The 25291-nt window shown below is 42.5% G+C and overlaps 1 protein-coding gene across 1 annotated transcript in view; it reads right to left on the bottom strand.

Annotated features, from left to right (window-relative positions):
• Positions 1–15739: 15739 nt before the first annotated feature.
• Positions 15740–25291, bottom strand: part of LOC123450265 (AT-hook motif nuclear-localized protein 23-like) — a 34680-nt gene continuing 25128 nt past the window's right edge. The window contains exon 2 of the mRNA XM_045127607.1: positions 15740–16585. Coding sequence (XP_044983542.1) covers positions 15740–16585 — 846 coding nt within the window. The remainder of the gene's footprint in view (positions 16586–25291) is intronic.

Here is a 25291-nt window from a genome sequence, read left to right as displayed (position 1 = left end):
TTAAGTAAATAGAAAAAATTACCGGAGAAGAACGAGAACCCCAGTTCTAAGTTAAAAATCCTACGTTTGCAATCTACGCAGAATTTACCCGATTGTAATTTTGCTCAAAAAAATTCCGAATGAAGATCGACGAGCCTCCCGACAGCTGTCATTTTTGCTCCAGCAACGTGGGAGTACCCCTGCAACGCGGGCAACTCGCAGCGGGTCATCGTCGGGTTGGGTGAAAAGGCGCTCGGAAATGAGGTCAGCAGTGACCCATGCAAATCCCAAAGCTACAGGATTCACATGACACTACGCATCGCATGGCCAGTACCCCTACCAACCAAGGTGGTGCTTTAATTCATGCGTTTTCCCTTGGATTTCGTACTTAGATAAATCTGGGTTTGGGCTCGTGGCGTCGCACTCTGGGCATGCATGATGCATGCAATGTTTCAGAAAGGCCTGGGCTCAGACATCGTTCGATGCAATGATCTGTTTGATTCCGCGGCGATTCAAGAGAGCACATCATAGCATTATAAATGCTGAAATGCATAATCATAATGTTCTTAAAAAGGGCCATCATTTGATGGTATGATTCAGCTACTAGAAACGTTTCATCTGTCCGCGGGTCCATACCGAACATCAACATCATGTGATTAAGTTTCTCAAAAAAGCAAAGAAATAAATCATGTGACTACAGGCTTACACAATGCTCGTGATGACGGATACAGAAGAGAGAGGAAAAACCAGCAAAAAAGAAGAGACTGTAAAAAAGACGATCCATCAACAGTCTCGCATCAGTTTAATATAATAAAAAAATAGAATTTCGGTCAGCGTTCTTATTTCATTTACGGAATAATAGTCTGTTTTCTATCCCCCATATTAACATATGTAGGACGTTTTTACCATTTAAATTAATAAACTGTCAAAACTGAATATCAATTTTTAGCCCAGGCTCATCTACACCATGCGAACAGTAAATTAAAAAAAAAACAAATTCTAAAAAGTGCAACTGCATTACTTGGTTCGAACGATCGCACCCTGTGCAGCAAGTCATTCTATTTCATTCCGATTTTTTCTTTAAAATACTATAACTTTTGAACCAAGCTTGAGAACAACGATCCGTTTTCACAGCTGTGTTTCTTACGACGAGCTTTTCAAAACTAGATCTCATATGGATATGTTTCGATAAACTTTTTCTAGCAACTGTGATGTAATATTTAGGCAACTTTAATGCTAAAAAAAGCAACTTCTTATTAGTGTGCGTAATATGATCGTCTATCAACAAAAAATCCTTCAAAATAATTTATCATGACTAGAAGGTTAAATAACTTCACCCTTTAGCAACCATATGGCAAATGTGGTCAGCTATTTTCAAATCGAAATGGTTAAATTATGCGTCGGATGTGCATGCTCGGCTCCCCATGCGTTAGATGTCCATTAATTCATGTGTGATTTTTTTTTCAAAAAGCTATAACTATCAAACCGTGTGTCGAAATTATGATATGTTTTCACCGTTGGGTTCTCCGTGACGAACTCTTCAAAACGAGATCCCATATGAATATGTTTTAAAGAAATGTTATCAAAAGCAACTTCGATGAAATATGAGGCAACTTTAATACTAAACAGAAGCAACTTTAATGCTAGATGAATTGCATCCTGTGTATACACATGAGTTGCATGTTGAAATGCTAGAGTTGCGCAAAAAACACACTAAAAATTGCTAACTATTCATAAATACCAGGCAACTGAGCATTAATGGCAGGCAACTGAACATCAAACGTAGGCAATTGATCATCAGTAATAGGCAACCGAGCATCAAAATTGAGCAATTTCATAGTATTTTGTAGGCAACTCAGCATCAAAATTGAGCAATTTTACAGTATTTGTAGGCAACTAAACATCAATCATAGGCAACTGGTCATCATTGTTTAATTATGTAAAGCTTTTAGAGATAAATGTTGTCAACTGTTACTCGTGCTAACCAACTTAGAAGAATTCTTTGGTGATAGATAGTCATACTAAGGGGGAAATGAGTTGCTTGCCTATAGCACTAAAGTTGCCTCATCTAGCACATAAAGTTGCTCAAAAAAAGATCCTCGAAACCTATCTATATAGGATTTAGTTTTGAAGAGCTCGTCGTAAGAAACACATCCGTAAAAACGGATCGTCATTCTCACGCTCGGTTCAAAAGTTATGATTTTTTTGAATCTTTTGAAATGCTAATGAATGCACGTTGTTGGTTGTTCTCATGTGCGCTCGCTATCGCGAGTGGGCGTTGCTGTGCTCGATAGCCACGTCCTTAAAAAATGCTAGACAAATTCAAAAAAATCAGATTTACTTTTTTTGCATGAAAGATGTTTGAGGGCAATCTTATTGTGTTTGGACATTTGAAGAGCTCGTGGCAATACGAGAAAAAATCAATTTGAATAGTGTGCAAAGAGTAAACTTTCTCACAGACCCAGTTTTTCATTTTGTTGAGAGCTACTTAGAAGTCCAAACACAACAAAGTTTGGCACGAATATCACGCACTCGAACACCTTCCATAAAAAAAGAAAAAGACTTATTATTACTCCCTCCGTCTCAAAATAAGTGTCTTAAGCTTAGTACAACTTTGTACTAACTCTAGTACAAAGTTGAGACAGTTATTTTGGGACGGAGGGAGTATTATTTATTTATTCTAGTATTTCTTTGAATTTACTGTTCATGCAAGGGAACATGAGCTCGGGAGCCGAATTGCGGCATTTTGTCTCTCAGGTGCTTATACTTCCGTGAATGAAAATAAAGTTGCTGAAATAGCGACACAATTAAAAAGATCTGATTATTTTGTAGTGCCAGATGCTCATGCCTATCATCCTCATGCCAAATTTCGTGGAGTTTGGATATTTCAGCAGCTCTTGGTGAAATAAAAGAAAACAAACTTTGGGCCCATGCAAAACTTTTGGAAACAGGGCTATTCTAGCTTATTTTATCTTTTTTTATTTTATTTTTTTTGCCTGAAGCTCGTTGAATTCATTTTCTTTGCAAAAATATAACTTTTCATGCATCAACAAGGGGTGCCACATTCAAAATTATACAACGGGATAATTTCCATCGATGCATATTTTGTGTGTGTGTGTGTGTTGGGGGGTGGGGGGGCAGCCGTGCGTGGCGCCCTTCCTATCCGAGCCAACTCATGGCTCACCTGATTTCCTTCTCTACGAAGAGCATCTACAACCGGATTAAACAAATCCGCCCCCTATACGCCCACGGACGTGTCTGGACACGCGAGCGAACGCATTAGGACATGCATCTCATATTTTGCTCCATGCATCCACGTACCTCATACCCGGAGTCTCAAATCCATACAAAACCATGCACGCCGATCATCCGATAATAAACACCGCACGTAAAACAAATGTTGGTACCGATTATAAAAAGTTTTTACATTAATTTTATTTGAAGTTCACAATCAATCATCTTCTCCAAACAAAGAAAGCGTCAAATCCATAAGTCATGTAACACCACCGCCTCTAGTATGATGATGGCCTCTTTTGTGTGACCTTGGTATATTTCTCATAAACCTTTGTGGCAGCTCTTCTATTGCCAACGCATGCAATTGATTGATCCGAGCATTCCTGGAAACACTCTGGCATGTCCAATAGGAAACAACTTCTCCGTGTCTTGTGCATTTGGATTTCTCAGATACTCTGCTCCAAACACCATCACCACATCACGAGAAAACTTGACAGTAGTTTTCACGCATGTACTCTGCCCCATCCTGACCATCTCACCAACGGCATCCGCCGTAGTACCAAGTGCAAGCATCCTCATAGCAGTCGTGCACTTCTGCTTGGCAGAGAAAGAGAGTTGACTGCAACAATTCCTTGTGAGCTTGAAGTAGTTATCGTGTGCCTCCACTCCCTCCACAACGTGCAAATACAATGGTTTTCGCATGCGAAAACGACGATGAAAAAATGTATCATCCGAAAAAGTTAGTTCGGATCAAAGTAATCCTTCTGCAATAGCTTTGCTCCGGATACCCTATCTCGATTGATGACTCTTCTCCCTTTGATTGAGCCCTCGAAATTGAGGATGTGCTCCACTTCCCGGTCCATTTCCTCTTCCATGCTCATGAGCATCATCATGTCCACTTCTTCGTCCGAATACGATGAATCGAAGAACTCATCTTGAATCAGTTGATCAATCTCTGTCTGTCCATACTCCTCGCCGGAGGAAGCATCGAAATCCATCGTTTCTCCTAAAATTTTGACCAACAAATCCGGTCAGGCATTCTGCCGAACACATTTGGCACAAGACACGGCCAGAGAGTTTCCGGATTTACCGTGGTGTCTTCCAGGCCGAGGACGACATCCTGCGCGAAGTGGTTGGGAGAGATGACCCCTTTGACCGAGCGGCCGGGGTGGCAGAGACTACTAGGCGACAGAGCGCGGCTGTGATGACGAGTTGATGGATATACTTCTCGCCCCTCGTTGGTTACCCAAAGCGGAAGGTGGAGATGTAGTCAGCAGCAAATTTCCCTTAAACGGAGACTGTAAGGTTTATCGATCCAGGAGGACTCCTAGGCTCAACAAGTAGGTGGCTTCCACCCTGGCGCTAGCAGAAGACGTGGACCTGCACACACAACAAATAACTTTGCTCCCAACGAGTACAAAGAGGTTGTCAATCTCTCCGGCCTTGTAGTTTGCAAATGATCAAAACACAAGCGGGAAGGTAACATTGATTGCAATGGGAAAGTAAATGAAATCGGTAAATGATGGAGGTGTAAACAATGATGGTGATATGGACCGGAGTCACATGATGGTCACTAGTGATGTCTCTCTCCCAAAAGACGATAAACAACTATGCTTGGGTAAACAAATCACAGTTGGGCAATTGACAGAATTATGATCACACTTCAATGCTAATTATGCTCCTTGATAGTTAGAGGTTCAATAGTAATGGGCAGTACGCCAAGACAAGTAGACCGTTTATTCAGCAGCATCTACTTACTAATCATCCACCTTGAGATATCTATCTAGAACATCTCTCCGGTATTAAGTTGCGAGCCCCACCTAAAGTGTAAACTCAAAGCAACGGACAACTGCATTAACGAACTATGCGTAAGGTAAACAATCCTTGCAACCGTGGTCACAAGCACCGTTGTTTTCTCCCTGGTGGCAACAAACACATCCCCTAGTCTCATGTTTCTGTCACTCAAGCTAGACATCGAGGGGCCCGAACCTACAATCATGCATAACGCTCCCTCTTGAAGTTATGATCTACTACTTAGCCAAAGCAATAAAAAGCAACGGAGAAAATGCAAAAATCACTAAGAAACATAATATAAAAGGATAATCAAATATATAACTCATAACAATCTAAACATAATCTCATAATCCATCGGATCCCAACAAAGCGAGCATAGAAAAAGCAAGAGAATTACATAGATGCCTTGATCAAGTAGGGCAGCTCACAAGGACTAACCATTGAAGCACAAGATTAGAGAGAAGACATCACATAGTTACTGGTCATGGACTCATGGTCCAAGAAGGACTACTCACGGCACGTACGGGAAGCGTCCATGGTGGTGGAGAAGCTCCCAGAGGTCAATCATCCCTCCGGCAGGGTGCCGAGAAGAGGTCTCCTGACGCTCCCGATCTTGGAAGCGCTGCGGCGGCGAAACGATGGAGAAATTCGCGATTCCAGAAAGTCTGCGAGGGTTTCCTCACTGAATACTAAATATGGGCCAAAGGAGGGCCCCGGAGGAGGTGGGACCCACCCAGGCGTGGCCTAGGGCCTGGCCGCGCCAGCAGGCCGCTTGGGAGGCCCCTGTGCCCTCTGGCCCTCCTTCGGTGATCCCAAAGCTTCCGTTTCTCTGTTTTTTTATATATTTTTCTGGATTTTTTCGGGCTTCGAAAAATGGGTAAAAGCCCCTACAAAATAGACATCAGCAGAAAGAAACTGGCACTGGATGCACTGAGTTAGTAGGTTAGTCCAAATATGTGTAAAATGATATAGAAGTGTAGCAAAACATATAACATTGTCACCCAAAAAATCATGGAACAAGCATAAATTATAAATACATTTTGGACGTATCAGCGTGACAGCGAAGGTACGAGACGGACAGCGCGGGGGAAGAAGAGAGGAAAACCGAAAATGGATTCGACAGTTCTGCGATGAATTTGGTGCAATTTTGCCGTAGGGTTAGGCTGTCGGGTCCAATGTGGCAGGCGTGCTAGGGCGCACCCGGGTTCCCCCATATCCGCCCCATATTTGGGCTGGAATTGTGGGGTGTGGGTCAGCCCGGACGTTTGAGGCTGGTTTAAAAGGCATGTATGGATCGAATTATTGTGACCGGACAGTGACCGAGTGGTTTGTCCGGCCGTTTGAAAAGGGTTTGAGAGGTCCGGTTGTAGACTTGTTTCCTCCAATAGCAATGCAACCATAGACCTATTAACTGTTGACCCAGTGAACATGGACACCATAGTGGTACAGTCAATCTCGATGTGGAGAGTGGGGAATGACATGTTGGGTCTCGCCTCCATAGAGGCCGGATTTTTTAAAACTTCAAAATTTGTATTTTTTTTGTTTTAAAAAATTAAAAAAAATTGTATAAGTAAACAAGGATGTGAGGTGCATGTGTATAAAATTTCGGGTTGAAATACGTCGAAATGTGACTTGTACACAAAAGATGAGTTCATGGTCTGGAAGAATGAATAGTATCATGTATAAAAAATCTTAGATATTTTTTCACATCCCTCATTACAACGTATTTTGTCCTGAAAATTTACACACTTGTGCATTATGCCTTCATCTATCTCTGTAAAAAAAATCAAAACTTTTTGACATGTTAAAATATGAATTTTCATGATTTTTGAATTTTGCAGTTGAAGGCCTCCAAAGGCAATTTGCGTACACGGAGGGAGTATAATTCCTTCGAGAATTATGTAGCCTTTTTCTGGTCGGAATTGAATTAGATTAGATGCAGCCATGCACTCGTATTGGTGACCGCCACGTACTACGTATACTCGTGGCCCTGCATCCTGCCCGGAAGCTGAGGGTTCTTCTCGCATTCGCTGCCGCTGCCGTAGGATAAAATCTCTGCCACGCTCGCATGCAACTTCAGGTTGGACGCGGACACGACTTCTGAAAAAGTCAAAATTTACTGTGAATAGCAATTTTTCTTGGTAAATTTTATAGTTGGATGTACTCTTCGGTGGACAGAAGATATTACGGTCCTTCTAATCATTCAAAGTGTTCTCCTGTAATTGATGTCCAAAATTGCTAATTGGAAGTTACACATGGTGCGTAGAAGGCGTTGCCTGCTGTACATCGGGTCTCTTCCAAATTGTTCCTCCTTTCATGTGACGCCAAATGGTCAATCCAACCAAGGTCGTCGCCGTTAGAAGATGACACACTCCACACGTGACTATTCAAGAGCACAACTGGGCTGCCATGAGCGCCCCGTCCCACGTCAATATACACTAACATTTGCATATTTAATTGGATGCATGCATACATGTATGCAAATTTGCAAGTGAAAACACACTATCTTCCCCGTTTAAAATTAGACGTGATGGCGACAAATTGTGCTAGGTCGGCAAGCAAAGTAGCTAGCAAACGAGTGCGAAAATGATAGGCCTCACACAGCATCATCTGATCCGTGGACACTCGTGGATGTATATTGTATACTTGCGCATAGGATAATGTGATCGTCCAAGTGGGTAATCTGATGAGTTTGTGGTATATGATTAGGGGGAATCGTAATGCAACGTCGATGGATCAATATGACAGATACGAATTCGTTAGTTAGCTAGCTAGCTGCCATTCGTTTTTTGGGTATTATTCAAGTGACTAGTGGCTTCGGAGGTTTGCTGGAGAGCTAGACCGGTTCCGCCGTTTGGAGCTGCATGATTGATGTCTGTAGTCTAGAGAAAAAGGAGCATACCCATCCCTATATATCATGCAGTTTTAAGAGCATACATCCCTAGGTTGTAAGCAGGTGTTAGGGGTGAGAGAAATTGCTAAGAATGTGAGAATGGGTCCTAATATAAAAACGCTTAACGCCTTAGTTTTCATTGATAATCTGGAAAGAGATTTTACGGTACATTATAATACACGACAACACATGTATTATATAAGCGATCCAACAGATGATATTAATTGGGCTTTATTAAAGCCCAAGGGCATTTTCGACCTAAGAATATTAAAGTTTAAGATGGCCCAATTAAGTCTAGGGGCATTTTTGTCCTAAAATTTCAAATTAATAATTGCATTAATGTAACACTTGAATTGCCGTCATAGCGGTTCGTCACCTCCTCTCGAACCCTATCACCGCCGTGCCACTCCATCCTCCTCCTTCTCCCCCTTCACTCCCTCCCTCGCACTAGTCCCTCCTTCTCCTTATCCTCCTCCACCCTCGCTCGCAGGCGATCCCCCTCGGGTTATGTGGCGCCAGATCTTTCGAGGGGCCGCCTAATCCCCTCCTTCCCCGATTGGACGCCCCTTCCCTCACGCGAGGCCAGATCATCGTCATCGTCGTCCACCTTGCCAGATCTTCGCAACCACCTCTGAGATGTAAGTGCCGCTGCAATCTCTCATCTTGTCTCGTCCCTTCTGCATAGGACATACAGATGGAGTTAGTTAGGTTATGTGGCATGAGAAAGTTGTCAGCAGATTTGAATTCAAAGAAAGTTATTTTGGATTTAGTTAGGAGATACTTTTGAATTGAGTTTCGAGATATTTTGGATTTAGTTAGGAGATAATTATTTTTGTAGGGAGTTTGGAGTTATTTTGGATTTAGTTAGGAGATACTTTTGAATTGAGTTTCGAGATATGTATGCCGAACAAAAGAGGAGTGTGTGCATAACAAATATATTGGGATTGTTAGAAACGTTGAGACGATAAAGGGCACAAATCTTGGACACCTAACGCTTGACTATCTTATGGATAGCGTGAAGAATTATGTAAATGGTGAGGCAATTATGGAGGGAATCTACCACTGCAGGTAATTCGCAGTAGTACAATTATCAGTTACCTAACATACATTACATAATGTACGAGAATGTTTGTTAACTGCTTTTGTTGTCATGCAGACATGGTACTACGAGAAGTTCAGAGTGCACCAATTAGACTCTAGCATCTCGTATGAATCAAGGTTAAGGCCGCTGATCCAGAACTGGAGCGAGGAGAAGGCAAAAAAGGTTGACAATATAATCCAGAATAATTATCTGGGAGTTGAAGAGGTAAAATGTCAGCACATTGTCTGGTTTATGTAACATATATATTTTCTAAATGATACTAACGACACTAAACTGCAGTATGTTGAGGACCCGACGAGGCCTTTCATTCGAGCATAAGATGGTACGCTGGCCAAACTGAAGACTGACGCTCAGGTAAATGAGTTACATCAGACACAAATATATATTGTAACATTCCAACTAGTATCTAGTTATATGTTTTCTAACTGTTTCAAAGGCTCAGATTAAGGTACTCGTGAGACGTGTATTGACCGATTTGCAAGAAGTTGTCTCCCTCGTGCGGGAGGCAGGTGCAGAACAAGTCGATAGGATGTACATCCTTGAAAAGAAAATGGATGAGTGCCTTAGGTGTACCTGTACAAATGGCAAGCTCACGGAGGACCTCGTCAAAGAATTGAACGTAAGCATAGAATTATGAGATTAGTATATATAATTGGAAATTTACGTGTACAAGGTTTTTTCTAAATTGGTTTACTATGAAAACACCCCAGACTAACATGTTTTTTTAAGAAAAAACGCGATGGAATATTTCCAGGAGTGGAGGACATACATCTTTCTGACCTCGGGGCACCCTCACACCCAATGGAGGCCTCTGTTGAGAATGCTGAGCAGGCTTCTAACCAGGGAAAACAAAAGGATGTCACGCAGGTCGCTGCCAAGCACCATTGTAAGTAGGGAATAAAAAAATGATGACATGGAGCCCTCCATGAAGAACCTTGATGAAGATTTTGACGTACGCATGTTAACTTAGTTATGAAACAATCATTGTCGTTTTAGAAATAACATGTGATATTCCACGTACAGGATGAATCAGTCGAAAGAATTGATGCAAAAATGAAACAACATCTCAATGATATTCATAGGCTTTTCAAAGAGGCAGATGATATCGAGGGTGCTCTTAGTTTGCAACGGCAAATGCATTCCAAAGCCATGACAAGCCTATAACTGAGCAAGAATATGCTAAAGGCTAACATGCGGTTTATTTCATATGACAGAATCCGTTCAACAGACGGAGTAAGCACCACTCTGTGAAGGCTACGGGATCGCGAGAGCCTGAAGAGCCCCGTGCATTCACAGATGAGGACAACTGTTGGAGCATATATCTCCATATGTGGTTTTGGTACTTGATGACAATTCCTATGGACTAATGGTTTCCTTAAGTTACATTTATAGGATTTGTCCATAGGCACTTCTTGAAATCCATCTGTTGGGTTCAAGGAGTTTATATGATGACCAAGATGGTATCCAAGGTATTATCCAAAGAATGGTCATAGAGACACATGGTTGATCAAGATCTCAGACAAAGAGTAAATCAAGATGATCAACACACAAAGCGTACAAGATATACCGAGAGGGATCAAGTGATCCCTTGGTATGGTAAGCATTGTCCATTACGTGTTTGTGTACTAACCCATGGTCTTCGTGAGAGTTCTGTGTGGGGGTTAGGTGTGTTTACATGGGCTTGCGTCAAAAGGACGATCTCATACAACCCATGGAGTATGACGTCAAGATGTGATCATCATCAATGGTTGATCAAGATCTCAGACAAAGAGTAAATCAAGATGATCAACACACAAAGCGTACAAGATGTACCGAGAGGGATCAAGTGATCCCATGGTATGGTAAGCATTGTCCATTACGTGTTTGTGTACTAACCCATGGTCTTCGTGAGAGTTCTATGTGGGGGTTAGGTGTGTTTCCATGGGCTTGCGTCAAAGGGAAGATCTCATACAACCCATGGAGTATGACGTCAAGTTATGATCGTCATCAAGATTGCGGTGTGCAAGTTCAAGTGGATCAGCACGAAGATAGCATGCTTGAAGCTTGCCGTCCATTATGGTGGCAATGGACTTGTGAAGATATGCTGAAGAGTGGCTCACCCATAGTGAGTATGGGGGAGAAATAAACTAGTCTTCATCAAGCCAACACAATCAAGAAAGGTGGTCCATCTTGAGGAAGCCAGGATCATCATCATCTAGCTCTAGAGGATGAGGTGCAAGGTATAGGTTTGCCCTTGATAGGTTTTCTGGTTAGGATAGATTGTTGTTCTATCAAGGGGGGCTCTTAAGTGAGTAGCTTGATCGTATCGTTCGTTGAGAGCTCAAACCATTTGCATCCTTGCATCATACTTCTTGATTCTTAGTTGGTGTTTCTCTTTGTGAGTTTTAGAGCTTATGGTCATCTTCATGACAAGCTCGAGTTCATCGAAAACGGAGTCCATATGCATCTACTATGATGTTTTCGATGTTGGAGTTTTTGCCGGTTCTTCATTCATAGAGATCTCACATCTCTATATCTTTGGCATATTCATAACCGCATGGTTTGGATAGCCCTTGTCGTCCTGAATCCAACAAGCTTCGGTTTGCTCGATTCGGAGCTCGTATGCGAAAGTTATGGCTGTTTCAGTGGCGAGCGGTAGTACCGCTCGACCTAGCGGTAGTACCGCTGGACCTAGCGGTAGTACCGCTAGAGTTGGCGGTAGTACCGCTGGCCCTAGCGGTAGTACCGCTGGCCAGCGGTAGTATCGCCCCTGGTCAGCGGTAGTACCGCTCTAGGTGCCCTGTTCCACCTACCTAGCGGTAGTTCGTGGACGGACCTTTTTGCGAAGACTTTCTTGGCGGTGGTAGTGCCGTTGCACTACCAGGGGCCCAGCGGTAGTACCGCTAGTGCCAGCGGTAGTACCGCTGCAGCCAGCGGTAGTACCGCTAGTCAACGGTAGTACCGCTGGAGTGCCAGCGGTAGTACCGCTGGAGTGCCAGCGGTAGTACCGCTGCAGCCAGCGGTAGTACCGCTGGAGCTCGGGCAGAAAGTGGGGGTAACGGTCTGATTCCTTCCCCCACTATATAAAGGGGGTCTTCTTCCCCCTTGGTCTTATCCATCTGTTGAGCTCTTGTTCTATCTCCATTGTTGACATTCTTAGAGCTTGATTACTCTCTGTCCCTCCAATGATTCTTGCTTGTTCTTGAGGGAAAAGAGAGAGAAGATCTAGATCCACATCTCCACCAATCACTTTCTCCTCTATGTGAGGGGAACCCCTTGGATCTTGATCTTGGAGTTCTTTGTGAGCTCCTTGTTCTTCCTCTCATATTTCTCCATAGCTTTTGTTGTTGTGGAGGGATTTGAGTGTGAGGGACTTGACCACTTCGTGTGTTCTTGCCATTGCATTAGTTGCATCGGTTTGAGTTCTCCACGGTGATACGTGGAAGTGAGAAGTTGAGAAGCTTACTACCTTTGGTACTTAGTACCCTTGATATTGTTCTTCGTGGATGCTTTGGCGTCCTAGAAGCTTGGTGGTGTCTCGGAGCTCAATCATTGTGGTGTGAAGCTCCGGGAAGCGTCGGGGTCTCCAATAAGGTTGTGGAGATTGCCCCGAGCAATTTGTACGGGTACCGGTAACCGCCCCCAAGGGTTGCCACGTGTACGGGTTCGGTGACCGCCCTCAAGGGTCCCTTAGTGGAATCACGGCATCTTGCATTGTGCGAGGGCGTGAGGAGATTACGGTGGCCTTAGTGGCATCTTGGGGAGCATTGTGCCTCCACACCGCTCTAACGGAGATTAGCATCCGCAAGGGTGTGAACTTCGGGATACAACATCGTCTCCCCGTGCCTCGGTTATCTCTTACCCGAACCCTTTACTTATGCACTTTACTTTGTGATAGACATATTGTTTATTGTAATATATCTTGCTATCACTTAGTTGTTTATCTTGCTTAGCATAAGTTGTTGGTGCACATAGGTGAGCCTAGTTGTTTGTAGGTTTTGTGCTTGACATATTAAACGTTAGTTTTATTCCGCATTTGTTCAAGCCTAAACCTTAACTATTTTAAAGCGCCTATTCACCCCCCCCCTCTAGGCGACATCCACGTCCTTTTCAACAACCATGATGAATCCTTTCGAAAGCAACAAGAAGTAAGTGTGGTCGAATCGACGCCACCAAATCATGGGGGCGAAAAGAAAAGGATGGCATTGCAATTATTTAAGAATGACGAGTATATTTCGTACTCTACTCAGAAGAAAAAAGGAAAAACAAGACTCCATCAGAGTCTACAAATGATTCCGAGGACACGAACAATAAAAAGAGGAAAATCGGCTCTAGCAACTTAAAAAAGAGGTCAGAAGTTCCTGAAACCCAGAGGGACCAGCTAGACGAGGTTCGGCAGGATTTTGTGGCGTCATTGATCAACAGTGCAAATCGTGAAGAACAAATGGTCTTAGTTGATGACATTGTCATGCTAACCAAGCATTTGCAATGCCTCACCCAAAAAGTTGAATCAACTGACGTCCCATGGTTGTGTGATGAAGTAAGATATTTCACAAATTAGTTTATGAAGTTTCATTTTTGTACGATACAATTAACTTGATTATTGTTCTAGGTGGTTGATGCTGCGATCGAGCTCATGCGTCATGATGAACCAACTGACACAAGGGACGGCCAATTGGTTTACATTGAGTGGCTGGCCGGCGTCGTTAAGCTCAAAAGAGATGGTAGGATAGAGAAGCTCTACGAGGACGCTTTGACAGGCATTCCTGGAACAACACAAGGCACCAGCTACCTGAAACATGATATGGTATTTTAACCTGACGTAGAACATATTTTTTTATTACTATACACGTTGATCTAATTATCTGTGCACTCCAGGTTTTCCTACCTACTCGCAGTTTAAATGTCCACTGGTTCCTTGTGGTTGTAAACCCCAGAAGGAAGGAGATTCAGGTTCTTGATTCATTTTTCTATTGTATGATACCGAGACAAGTACATAACATGGTGAGAATTTCAACATATTTACTTATAACAAAGGATTTAACATCGTATGTAAGTATTAGTCGTAGGCAACTTCTCATTCCATTGGGCTTGCAGGTACGTGAGAGCAGCGATGCGAATCAATGGGATAGAAAGCAATGCATGGGAAGACATTAACGTGATGCAATGGCCAGTACGGAAAATTATAGTGCCAAAAGGCGATGAGAGGTCAGTCAATAATATTAGCTTTTGTTTTTGTTTTAGATTGTTAATATCTAAAATGATGATCTAACAAAATAAAATGTTGCAGTGCACTGTACATGCTGAAGAACATCGAATTATTTACGGGAGAAAAACTGAGGATGCAATATGACCAAGTATGTAAAGTAACACCTAAAATTCTGTCATTTTCTCAAACTTATGGAACGATACTAACATATCCTCGCATGCAGGCAAACATCGACGAATTCAGAAGAGAGATACCTGTTGTACTTGTCGATTCACCCTACAACAAAATGAAATACAAGAAAAGGTTCAAGCCGTACCATGCTAGGCTATCGGATGCAGCTGCGGTTGAAGACTATGAAGATGCAAGTAGTTAGTCCAGCAGTGTGTATCATTCTTACATGTGGAGTGTACACTTGGCCTTAAAGCGATAGAGTAGGGTGTCGTTGGGTTTTAGTCCCCAAGAAGGTTTCCTAGCTGTGTTCTTAGTCCATTGTGGATGAGTTAAGTTGTAAAACTTCAATAATATTGGTTACAATACTTTATTTGAAATAAATATCTCCTTTCTATTCATTGTATTGCTCTTGACAATAAAGTATTTTTGGAGTTTTACCCCTATTTCCTTTTGAACCGGGATCAGGTCACGAGGAACATTCTCTACCGAGACTAAAACAATCCATTAACAACATCAACAACAAATACTTCAATATCAAACAAGTTGAGGTAGGCCAGAGGTGAAATTCACAAGATCTGGCGACCAACTTATGGTGCTCGCACATGAATAAAAAGCTTCCACGCACATATGTGCATAGCTAGTTCACTAAAACAATCCGTCCAACACCCAAAAAAATCCGTCCCTGGCAAACAACATAACCAACGAGAAAAACCTAAGCTACAAGATCAAACATTGGAGGGCAAGAAATTTGTGTACCAACCACGTATCCTATCTTGATGATCATTGGCGATCACGCCCATGCGTCATCATATCATGTGATATCTGAAAGAACAAATGGGTGGCATGGTTTGGACGAGAGATGAACAGGACAGATATATGGGGCGAAGACGCTATACGAGAAGAAATCGGGTTCCTCTCATCCATTCATCCGGTTTTGGCGAGAAAAAAGTCAAGAGAAAAAACAGGATTGGCACATGGCCTACACCATACGTATACGATAGATCAGCATTCTGATGATCAAAGTTTTAAATAGCGAGCAATGACAAATAGTCTAGATTGAAGCTATGCGAAATGCCTTTGAAGACACTAAATTATACATGATGCTAAACGCTACATCGGTGCTATTGTGATCAAAACTGTGCTCACGAGTGACGACGAGATCAAAAATTACAGCTTCTCCTTGATCCATGAGTAATTAAGCACACCGGCAAACAATCAAAGCTAACTAATAATTAAACAATATAGCACCTAGATCAAAACAAGGAGAGAGATCACAACAGTGATACATGAAGCTTCAAAGAAAGAAGAACGAAGCAAGAGAAAAAGAGGGTGATCGATCGAGAGTCGAGACACCTCGCTGCCGGCCAGCTAGCTGTAGCTAGAAGGCAGGAGGTGGCGGCCGGAAGGAGCCAAACACATCGTGTGGCATCTGACCGTCGCCATTAGGCATGAGGTTGGGCGGCAGGTTGTAGAATGGCATCGATGACGGGTCTGGCAGTCCGGGCACGCCGACTGTCGCACCCATCCCGCCGTTTCCTCCCGGAGCCAGTCCGTCCGGCAGCTGCGTCCCATCGGATCCGGTGGCTGTCGTGGCCGCCTCCCCAGACTCTTCATCGGCGAGCGGGAGGCACTCGTAGGTGGCGTTGGAGAAAGTGGTCGCGACGACCATGACAGGCCCGGACGCGACGAGCTCCCCGATGACCGTGCCTCCCACTACCTGGCCCAGCCCATCGGCGAGGTAGACGGCGAGACCGGTGGCTTCCGACGGGCATGGCAACGGGAGGAAGGCGCCGGAGAGGGAGAGGATCCCGAAGTGGCTGTGGAGCGTGATGACGGAGTCGGGCGGTGCCGCGGGCTGGCGCAGGGTGACGTTGCCGACGACCCCGCTGCCGGAGAGCACAGAGACCCCGCGCTGCCGCCGTTGCACGAAGGTGGCTACGGCCTCCATGATGTCGGCGCCACTGGCAATCTCCAGCACGTGGGAGCGCAGCGTGTTGGGGCTCTCCCGCGTGATGATGACCGGCGGCTTGGGCTTGTTCTTGGATCCCGCCGGCCTCCCTCGCGGCCGGCGCCCCGACGACGACCCCCCGCCGCCGCCGCTGCCTCCGCCAGACGGGCCTGAGCCTGAGGTAAACACTCCCCGCCATGCCCTCCCCGTCGGCGATCTTGCGGCGGCCCATCCCCACCGTCGAGGATCTTGCCAACACCTTGCCGCGGCGAAACCCTAGCGAATGGGATAAAAATCGGACCTAAAATACCGCTGAAATTGATACCGAAAATGCCCTCGAAAAATTTGGGAGGGAAACCGCTGCTAGTTCGAAATTTTTCCTCTCCCGAAAATGACCCTCGGGGTCAGATATAATACACCTAAAGTCTATGTATTGCATCGGATCTGGACCGTCGAATTCGCTCTTACGGACGGTCCATTTCGCTCAGATGTACCGTAAAACATCTCATCTGGAAAATCATTTTGTTAGTCTATATGTATTGGTTTTAAAAAATGTCCATGACATATATAAGTGGTGCTATAGGTTTATGGTAAAACTTGACCACACAGAGGAATACTGAGAGAAAATTGATGTATCCATCCCACGTCCTCTTTGCAAGGAATTTCATAGGATTCCAATCCATAGGAAATTTTTGTATTAAAACCTCTTGGATCAAAGAATTGGATCACCAACTTCTTATAGAATACATTCATATGCTCCTCACCTCATAGGAACCTCAACCTCATTTTATTTTACTTCTAAAAGGCCCAATGCACTTATACTATCTCTCCCTACTCTCTATTATCAATCCTCTAAAATTCATGTGTTCTTTTTCCTGCGCACCATCCAAAGATACCTATTGCAAAGCTCTTGTATTCAGTAATCCAGTAGGATTTCATGGGATGTGACATCCAAATTTTGGATTTTCCTATTCCCATGATTTCAAACTCCAACAACCCAAAGAGGTCCTTCTTGTCTGATTTTGTAGGTGCTACCATGCTACAAATGCCAATTCTAAGTACAACTATGACATCATAACCACCGCACCACTTCGTACCTGTTTTTTCTCTGATGAACAAGCGCATACACATGCACACGCACGCGTACATGCGTGCGCATACACACGCACACACACTATGACATTCTAACCACCGTACCACTTGGTATATGTTTTTTCTCTGAGAAACAAGCGCGCGAACACACACACTAATGGTGTGTGTGCTAGGGGTCCTCTCATCATGTCCACTCCCGGCCTGGTGGGCCAGGCCGAGGACCCACTTTGTTTGTTTCGTCCTTGACCACTTTAGGCGGCCCATGGCGATCTACAAGGAAACCCAAGAAGCCTTGCTGTTCAAGACAAGGACCCCTTATTTGTTGATGACTCCTCTCCGTCGATGTAGTCGACTAGGACCCTTGTAATCCTAAAACTCTGGTGTTAGGCTAGTTGATTAAACACAATTAGACACATAGTGACCTTGAGATAGATCATTAGTACTTTGTACTCCCCCTAAAAGCAATAAAACACAATTAGGACATAGTTTTTTTTTCTTTAGACACAATGTTAGAAAGAACATTTGTGTTGAACAGACCCAACTGAATGTTATACTTTGAGATCCTTTTGTCACAAGTTAATATTTAATAATAGAGTATAGTTAATTTTTGCATAATTTCTTAGACCATCGTAGTATCGAGGACATAATGTTAGAAAAACACTTGTGTTGAACAGACCCAGTTGAATGTTATACTTTGTGATTCTTTCGTCACAAGTTAATAGTTCATAATATAGTAAAGGTCATTAGCATAATTTCTTAGACCATGGGGGTATTGGGTTCCTTCATACTGGTTGATGCACTTTTGGGTTTGCAAAATGTCAATTGTAATAGGGTTACCATAACGGCAATTTACAGGTTCATCAGAAAAGTATGAGAAGTGACTAGATAGCTCAAGACTGGGATTTTCTCCTCTGGCGATGGATAAATATCCTCAAGGCCCTCTTGGTATGACGGTACCCATCATTGTCTATCCGGACACAATATGATTCGATCACGGGGATGCCGAAACACGAGAATGAGAAAATAGAACAAAACTGGTAATGAAGAAACTCGCATAGTGATCAAGTTGTTGTTGCACCAGGATGACAATAAATCACACCTCGGGTTTTGTAACATAATGCAAAGCAAAAGGAATAACATACAATAACTACTGGTTCGCTCGAATATTATTTTTGTGGATATAGGGATCAATATGGATGTCCACAATTCGTCTATTGATCATTGATAGTAAATAGTTCCAGTCATGTCTATATTCTACCGAACCTATAGGGTCACGGGCTTAAGGGACATAAATTGTTGAGTACTAAATGGGTCAAGAACAAGAGACAAAATCACCAAAATAGTTTCAAAGCTATTGAAAGTGTTTTGGAGAGAGAAGCGGAACTATCTCTGAGGAACCCTTTTTGTGTGGAGAAAACCGGATAAAACAGAGAATTCATAAAATTTTCAAGGAGAAATGTTTACCCAAATGACATAGGAGGTATACGGGATCTTTCTGGAGCTCCCTGGAATTTTCAAGGGTGCCATTGGAAGACCCAAAGGCCAGGCCTTTAGAGGGTTGGTCGAATGGGCCTAAGTGGCCCATGTGGGGGCCGGGGATACTTCCCTTGGAGGGCAAGCCCTCCATTGGTGGCTAGGGTTAGGGGGGCACTAATGGGGAAAAGGCTTATGAGTGGCCTTAAATTTTTGGCGGACATGTAGAGGAACCCCCCACTTCTACTTTCAAAATGTAGCATTGGCGGGTAGCAACTCAAACCTGCCACTTGTATCAGTCGAGCAGTGGCGAGCGAAAATAACCACCTGCCATAAGTAATTTGTTCCAAGATTTTGCACGTGATGAAAACTAGCAGTGGTGGGTTGATACGTCCATTTTACATCATGATTTCCTATTGATATTTATATTGTTTTTGGCCATTATTCCACTTCATGATACAATTCTAATGCCTTTTCTCTCTTAATTTGCGAGAACTATACAAAGAGAGAAATGGACGAAAACTGGAATTCTAGACCTGAAGGCCATGGAAAAAGATGGAATTTTTGTGGACTCCAAATGACCTAAAACTTCACGGAGATTTTTAATGAAATGTATAATAAATATTGGATCCAAGAACCACTGGAGGGGGGCCACGTGTTGCTCCCAAGGCAACAGGGGTGCGCCCACTCCCTAGGGCACACCCCGATGCCTTGGGAGGCCCACAAATGGCCTAAAGTGCCCATCTTATTCTATATGGATGGTTTTGACCTAGAAAAATAAGAGGGATACTTTTGGTATGAAGAGCCGCCATCTCGAGGCGGAAACCTGGGCAGGAGCCCTTTTGCTCTTCGGTAGAGCAATTCTGCCGGGGAAACTTCCCTCTGGAATGGGGAAATGAAAGCCATCGTCATCACCAATGCTTCCTCCTTTGTGGGAGGACCAATATTCATCAACATCTTCACCAGCACCATGTCATCTCAAATCCTAGTTCATCTCTTGTATTCAATCTTTGTCTTAAAACTTCAGATTGGTACTTGTGGGTTGCTGGTAGTGTTGATTATGTCTCGTAGTTGATGCTTGTTGGTTTACTTGGTGGAAGATAATATGGTCAGACCTTTATCATATTCATTACACCTCTGATCTTGAACATGATGATGATTTATGAGTAGTTACTTTTGTTCTTGAGGACATCAGAAGTCTTGCTATGAGTAATCATTTGAAGTTGGTATTCGTTCGATATTTGGATGATATGTATGTTCTTGCTTCCTTTAGCTGTGTCATGTGAATGTTGACTACATGAAACTTGACCATACTTGGGCCTAAGGGGAGGCATTGCGTAGTAATAAGCACGGTTCAATAAATCTTCAGATTCAGCGATTTATCGTCCGATATATCAGTACTCGGGGGTGACTCATACATCTCCAACGCATCGATAATTTATGAAGTATTCATGCCATATTTTCCTATGTTTATAATAAATTTATATGGTATTGATGCACTTTATATGATTTATTTAGAACTAACCCGGACTGACACTGTTTTCAGCAGAATTACCGTGGTGTTGTTTCTTGTGTACAGAAAATGAAAGTTCTCGAAATCGCGCGAAACTTTTTTATGATTTTTTCTGAAACATATGAGCAACGTTGGAGCGAAGAACCAGCAGAGGAGGGATGCCCTGGAGGCACAAGCCAACAAGGCGTGGCCTGGGCCTTGGCCGCGCCCTGATGGCTTGTGGGGCCCACGTGGCTCCATTGCGCGTGATTCCAACGCCGAAAAATCTTATAAATCCCAGAAACCCCAGAAATAAAGAGAGAAATTCCGCTCCGCCGCTTCAACTCTGTGTATCGCCGAAAAACAAATCTGGAGCGACTCCAGTACCCTGTCGGGGAGGGAAAACCATCACCAGTGGCCATCTTCATCATCCCAGCAGAGACCATGATGAGGAGGGAGTAGTTCACCCTCGAGGTTGAGGGTATATATCAATAGCTATGTGTTCAATCTCTCTCTCTCTCTCATGTTCTTGAGACAGCAAGATCTCAAGAACATGGGATTTGTTAATATAGTTGGATCATATGATGTATTTCCCTTACCACCTAGTTGTGATGAATTGAGTCTTTTCCTTTAAGATCTCGTCATGTTGGATTGAGCATATTGGTATGACATCACTTGATGTAAGTCTTGCGTGGGATACGAGTAGTAGCATTGGGGTATTGAGACTAGGTGTGTACTTTGATGATACATCCAAACCACACATGAGAACTTCCTCATGTTCTTCCCCACATAAAACGATTATCTTCACCAAAGCAGTCATCATACCTACCTACCATGTCATTTGCATAGACATTTCGAGATATATTAGCATGCAACATACATTGTTCGTTTACATTACGTGACTACATATGCGATATGTTGTTATCATTTTTCTTTGCATAATCATTTAGAGCTGACATGCTATTGATGTGGCACAACCACTGCTACTCATTGTTTAGCATATTTACTATAGATGATTGCACATCCTGGTACACTGCTAGAGGCATTCATTAGAGTTTCTACATTATGATTATGAGTATATTCAAAAGTGTATTATTCATCATAACAGAGTGTGGCTCCTACCTTGAGAGTCAAATAAACGATGCACCATGGATGTGCTTGAGAAAGGGGAAAATGAAAATTCAAAATATCACAATAATATTGATTTTCTAACATAGTGGGTCTGCAAAGGAGATCATATTTTCTTTTCACGAGACTTCCAAATATTCCAAATGAGAAAGAATAAATTTCCAGATTTAAGTCAGGGTGAGCAACTTCAAGAAAGAACTGAATGATTGAAAGGGGGGTAAAGAGAATAGTAAACAATGTCAGTTTTGACACCCATCTTGAACGAAACAGCTCCGCTAAAGTTGTGATGAAATAAAAGGTAGAAATTAGATCCAATAAGATCACACCTGCAACATTTCTTTAATATGAGAAGAGTTTATAGATGCTCTTACACCATAAGTGATGGCTCGACGTATAAGGCGTCATGCAATTTTTTTTACTCTTGGTGCATTAGAATTGTTTTCCCAAACCAGTTGAGAATAGATCTTTACTCATAAGTAATGGTTCCACACAAACCTTGAGGAGGAGAAGAAGATGCGTGCAAGAAAGTTTTGTAAACACATTTTAAGTACATGACTCATTAGGGGTATGAATCGAACACATCTCATTATTTAAATCTGGAATGATAATGATGACTAGTAAAATTTGACCTTTAAAATAATCATCAAATCTCTAGAAATTGTCTTAGTGTCCTAGGCTTTAGAATTACTATGCCAAAGGCCATTGACTACTTTGGGATATGTCAAATTCAAATTGGACTTTAAGTGGTCATAGATGTTTCTCCAGTCCGGGCACCAGTGATTAGACCAAATGTTGTAGTCACCTTTAGCAAAATTTTCAAGGCAAGACTGATGCATACGCAGTGGACCTTTTGAAACAGAAATCCAACAGGCAGATTTAAATTTAAATAGAGGAGCTTTCCACATGAAGCTATTGTGAAAATATCTAGGCATCAAAGCTGAATTAGCAAAAGAATAGGGATCCTTAATTAAGTCCCAAGCAATCAAACCAACTAAATAATTATTCATAAGGTGCAGATCTCCAATACATAAGACACCCTCACGTACATAATTTCAACAAAGTGCCAAGGCGAAGAGGGTTTAGAGGAACTGTCGAGTTCAATATGAGTCCAATAGAATTTTCGGAGAATAGAAGTATGCTTGGAAATGATTTTTTATTAGACGGATGGAAGATGTGTTATGAACTTATCAATTTAAATTTAACCATGGCAGAGCCTATTAGCTGTATAACCGATGATTTTAGCTATGAACTTATCAATTAAGAAATTGTAGGCAACACATATATTCTTTCCAAGTAGAATATATGAAAGGATGCCCTAGATGTAAGGTACTATAATCCATATTGGGAATAGGGGAAATAATCTTGATCAAGATCTTGGAATGTACATCTTCAAAATAAGCTTGCAGAATAGAGCTTATCAGCTTAAGTAGAGTTTCCATAAGTTTTTAATTATTTATCAACATGCATGATTGAAGTCTTATTACCCGCGATTAGTAAGTTGATAAGGTAGGAAAACATTATTGAACACGTGTCAGCTCTATGATTCATCAAGGAACCATATAACATGTGGCCATAGTGTAATGTCGGCCACATCTCTATCGACATAACACGCCACCTGCTTTGATAATTTTACATGACAAATCTAGACTATCATAGTTTCTTGAGTAATTGCCTTATCGGCAAATGATTTTTCTTCTTGATTAACTTGTCAATAATCAAATTAATTTAAAAAGATTTATACTATAATTAAAAACGATTTTTTACATGAAAAAGTTCACCGTTAAGTCAAATTTAGCTCAAACCTTTTACAGTATAATGTTATGGACACAATTCATTGTGGTGCTATAAATTTTGACTGAAAACGGCCATAGGATAGAGACCATGAATAGATGTGATTGCACTTGCTGCCATCTGGCCGGCTGAGCATGAGCAGCCAAGGATAGTGGCATGCACTTGTTGAAAGCACAACCGTACATTTGTGCTTAGACGATCTAATAAAAGAAAATGCGCTTACCTTTTCCACGAGTCATGGGTGCATATTAACTTTTGCCGCATTAAGGAGGGGAGGTTGCTATCATGGATCACATGATTTCACCAACGGTATTTGTGCCAAATAGGCTATCAAGGCGGGGCCCTTGATCCATGACCTCTAAATCAAAAGTTTCAAATGGTAAAAACCATAATAGTCCCCCAAAATGTACTCTTTCCGTTCATAAATATAAGATGTTCTAATTTCTTTGTGAATCGAATGTATATAGGCACGTTTTAATGTGTTTGTTCATTAATTTCAATTTGCATGTAGTCCATGTTGAAATATCCAAAACATCTTATATATGTGAAAGGAGAGAGTAGAAAATAACACAAATAAGCACTAATGCTTGAGGAAGCAATTATTTATCTTTTGTCTAAGCACCTAGTAGTGTACATGTTTTCACTGGTGTTTGTCTGCGTTTTTCTTTTTTACTTTCTGGACTTCGTATTTTATTTCAAAAAATAATAAAAATACATACAGCAGAGTTCTGATGTTTCCCGTCCATGAAACATTGTCTCACAAGTTCGTTGGACAAGTAAAATGAAACAAAGCTCCTTGGATAAGAGGACGAGAGAAATAAGTAACAACGTGCACACATAGGATATACTCAGTGCGATCCAGGATATATTCCAGTGCTGTAGGTTTGTTGCATAGCTAGCTCATGTCCCGCACTAGATGAATTGAAAAGTGCTGCATGCTTATCAGTGTGTAAATTGTTTATACATACTCATGAAGAAGATACGTGCTGGATGAGACGGCATGACATGTGACGGATCAGAAGTTTAATGGAGCAAGAATTTAAGCAATTCATATGGGAGCGAGATCTTCGGCATTTGGTATATGACTGAACCGGTAGAAAATCCAACGAGTAGAAGTACAGAGTGACGTGCAGATATAAAATGAGCTGTATTCACTCTAAAAAACAAATAAAATGGAACATGCATGAAGGCTACTCTCTAGAAGGTTAGGGCACCGCGAACCAACCCGTGGTTAGATGGTTAGAGTAACTCTGATATCCCCAAGCCTAGCGCATCACGGTTCAAATTCTTATGCTCACATTTATTTCTGAATTTATTTTAGGATTTACGGCGATGCACATTTTGTGGGAGGAGACGTTTCCGTCGATGACGAGGTGCCTACAGCGACTTCATAAATCTCAAGATTATATGCCGGCACAGTCTTTCGAAGATGCTCATTGGAATATGATGTGCGTGTGTATGTTCATATGGGTCATTGTATGCACGTGTATATGAACGTAAAAAAAGGAGGTCAGGGCACCTCTAACGTGCATCACCAAACTTTCCACAAATGTAAGACCGAATAGTGAGGACACTTTAGTCATCCAACATCGGTCAATAAAATTATTTGAACTAGTAAAGACGATCGAAATTCCACAAACCGTCACCAAACTTGTGGACGTTTAGGGGAACGTAAGGGGGGTCCGCCAAGTCGGACTCCGACAACACGAACCCGCCTAAGACGATACCGAAGCCCGTGCATTTGTACAATCCAGCCCCTCCTTCGGTGTGAAAGTCCGTCCTCTCCCACTCCCTCTCTCTCGTTCGAGTTGTGGTGGAGCCCTCGGAGGAGCCAATGATTCATTGTCTCGCTGGACCCGGAGCTAGATGTGTTTCCTCGCAAGGTCAAATCTACGTTACACCAAGGTCAGTGCCTCAAGGGGAAGGAGATGACGAAGAAGGTGGTGGCGACTAGTCGGGTGGTGCTTGGGCAATAATATGCCTAGTCCTCTCAACACCGCAGTACA

The sequence above is a fragment of the Hordeum vulgare genome, chromosome 4H, assembly GCF_904849725.1.
Source record: "Hordeum vulgare subsp. vulgare chromosome 4H, MorexV3_pseudomolecules_assembly, whole genome shotgun sequence".
NCBI lineage: Eukaryota > Viridiplantae > Streptophyta > Magnoliopsida > Poales > Poaceae > Hordeum > Hordeum vulgare.
The sequence above is the reverse complement of the archived record's forward strand: the minus strand, read 5'-3'. Positions and strand labels throughout refer to the sequence as shown.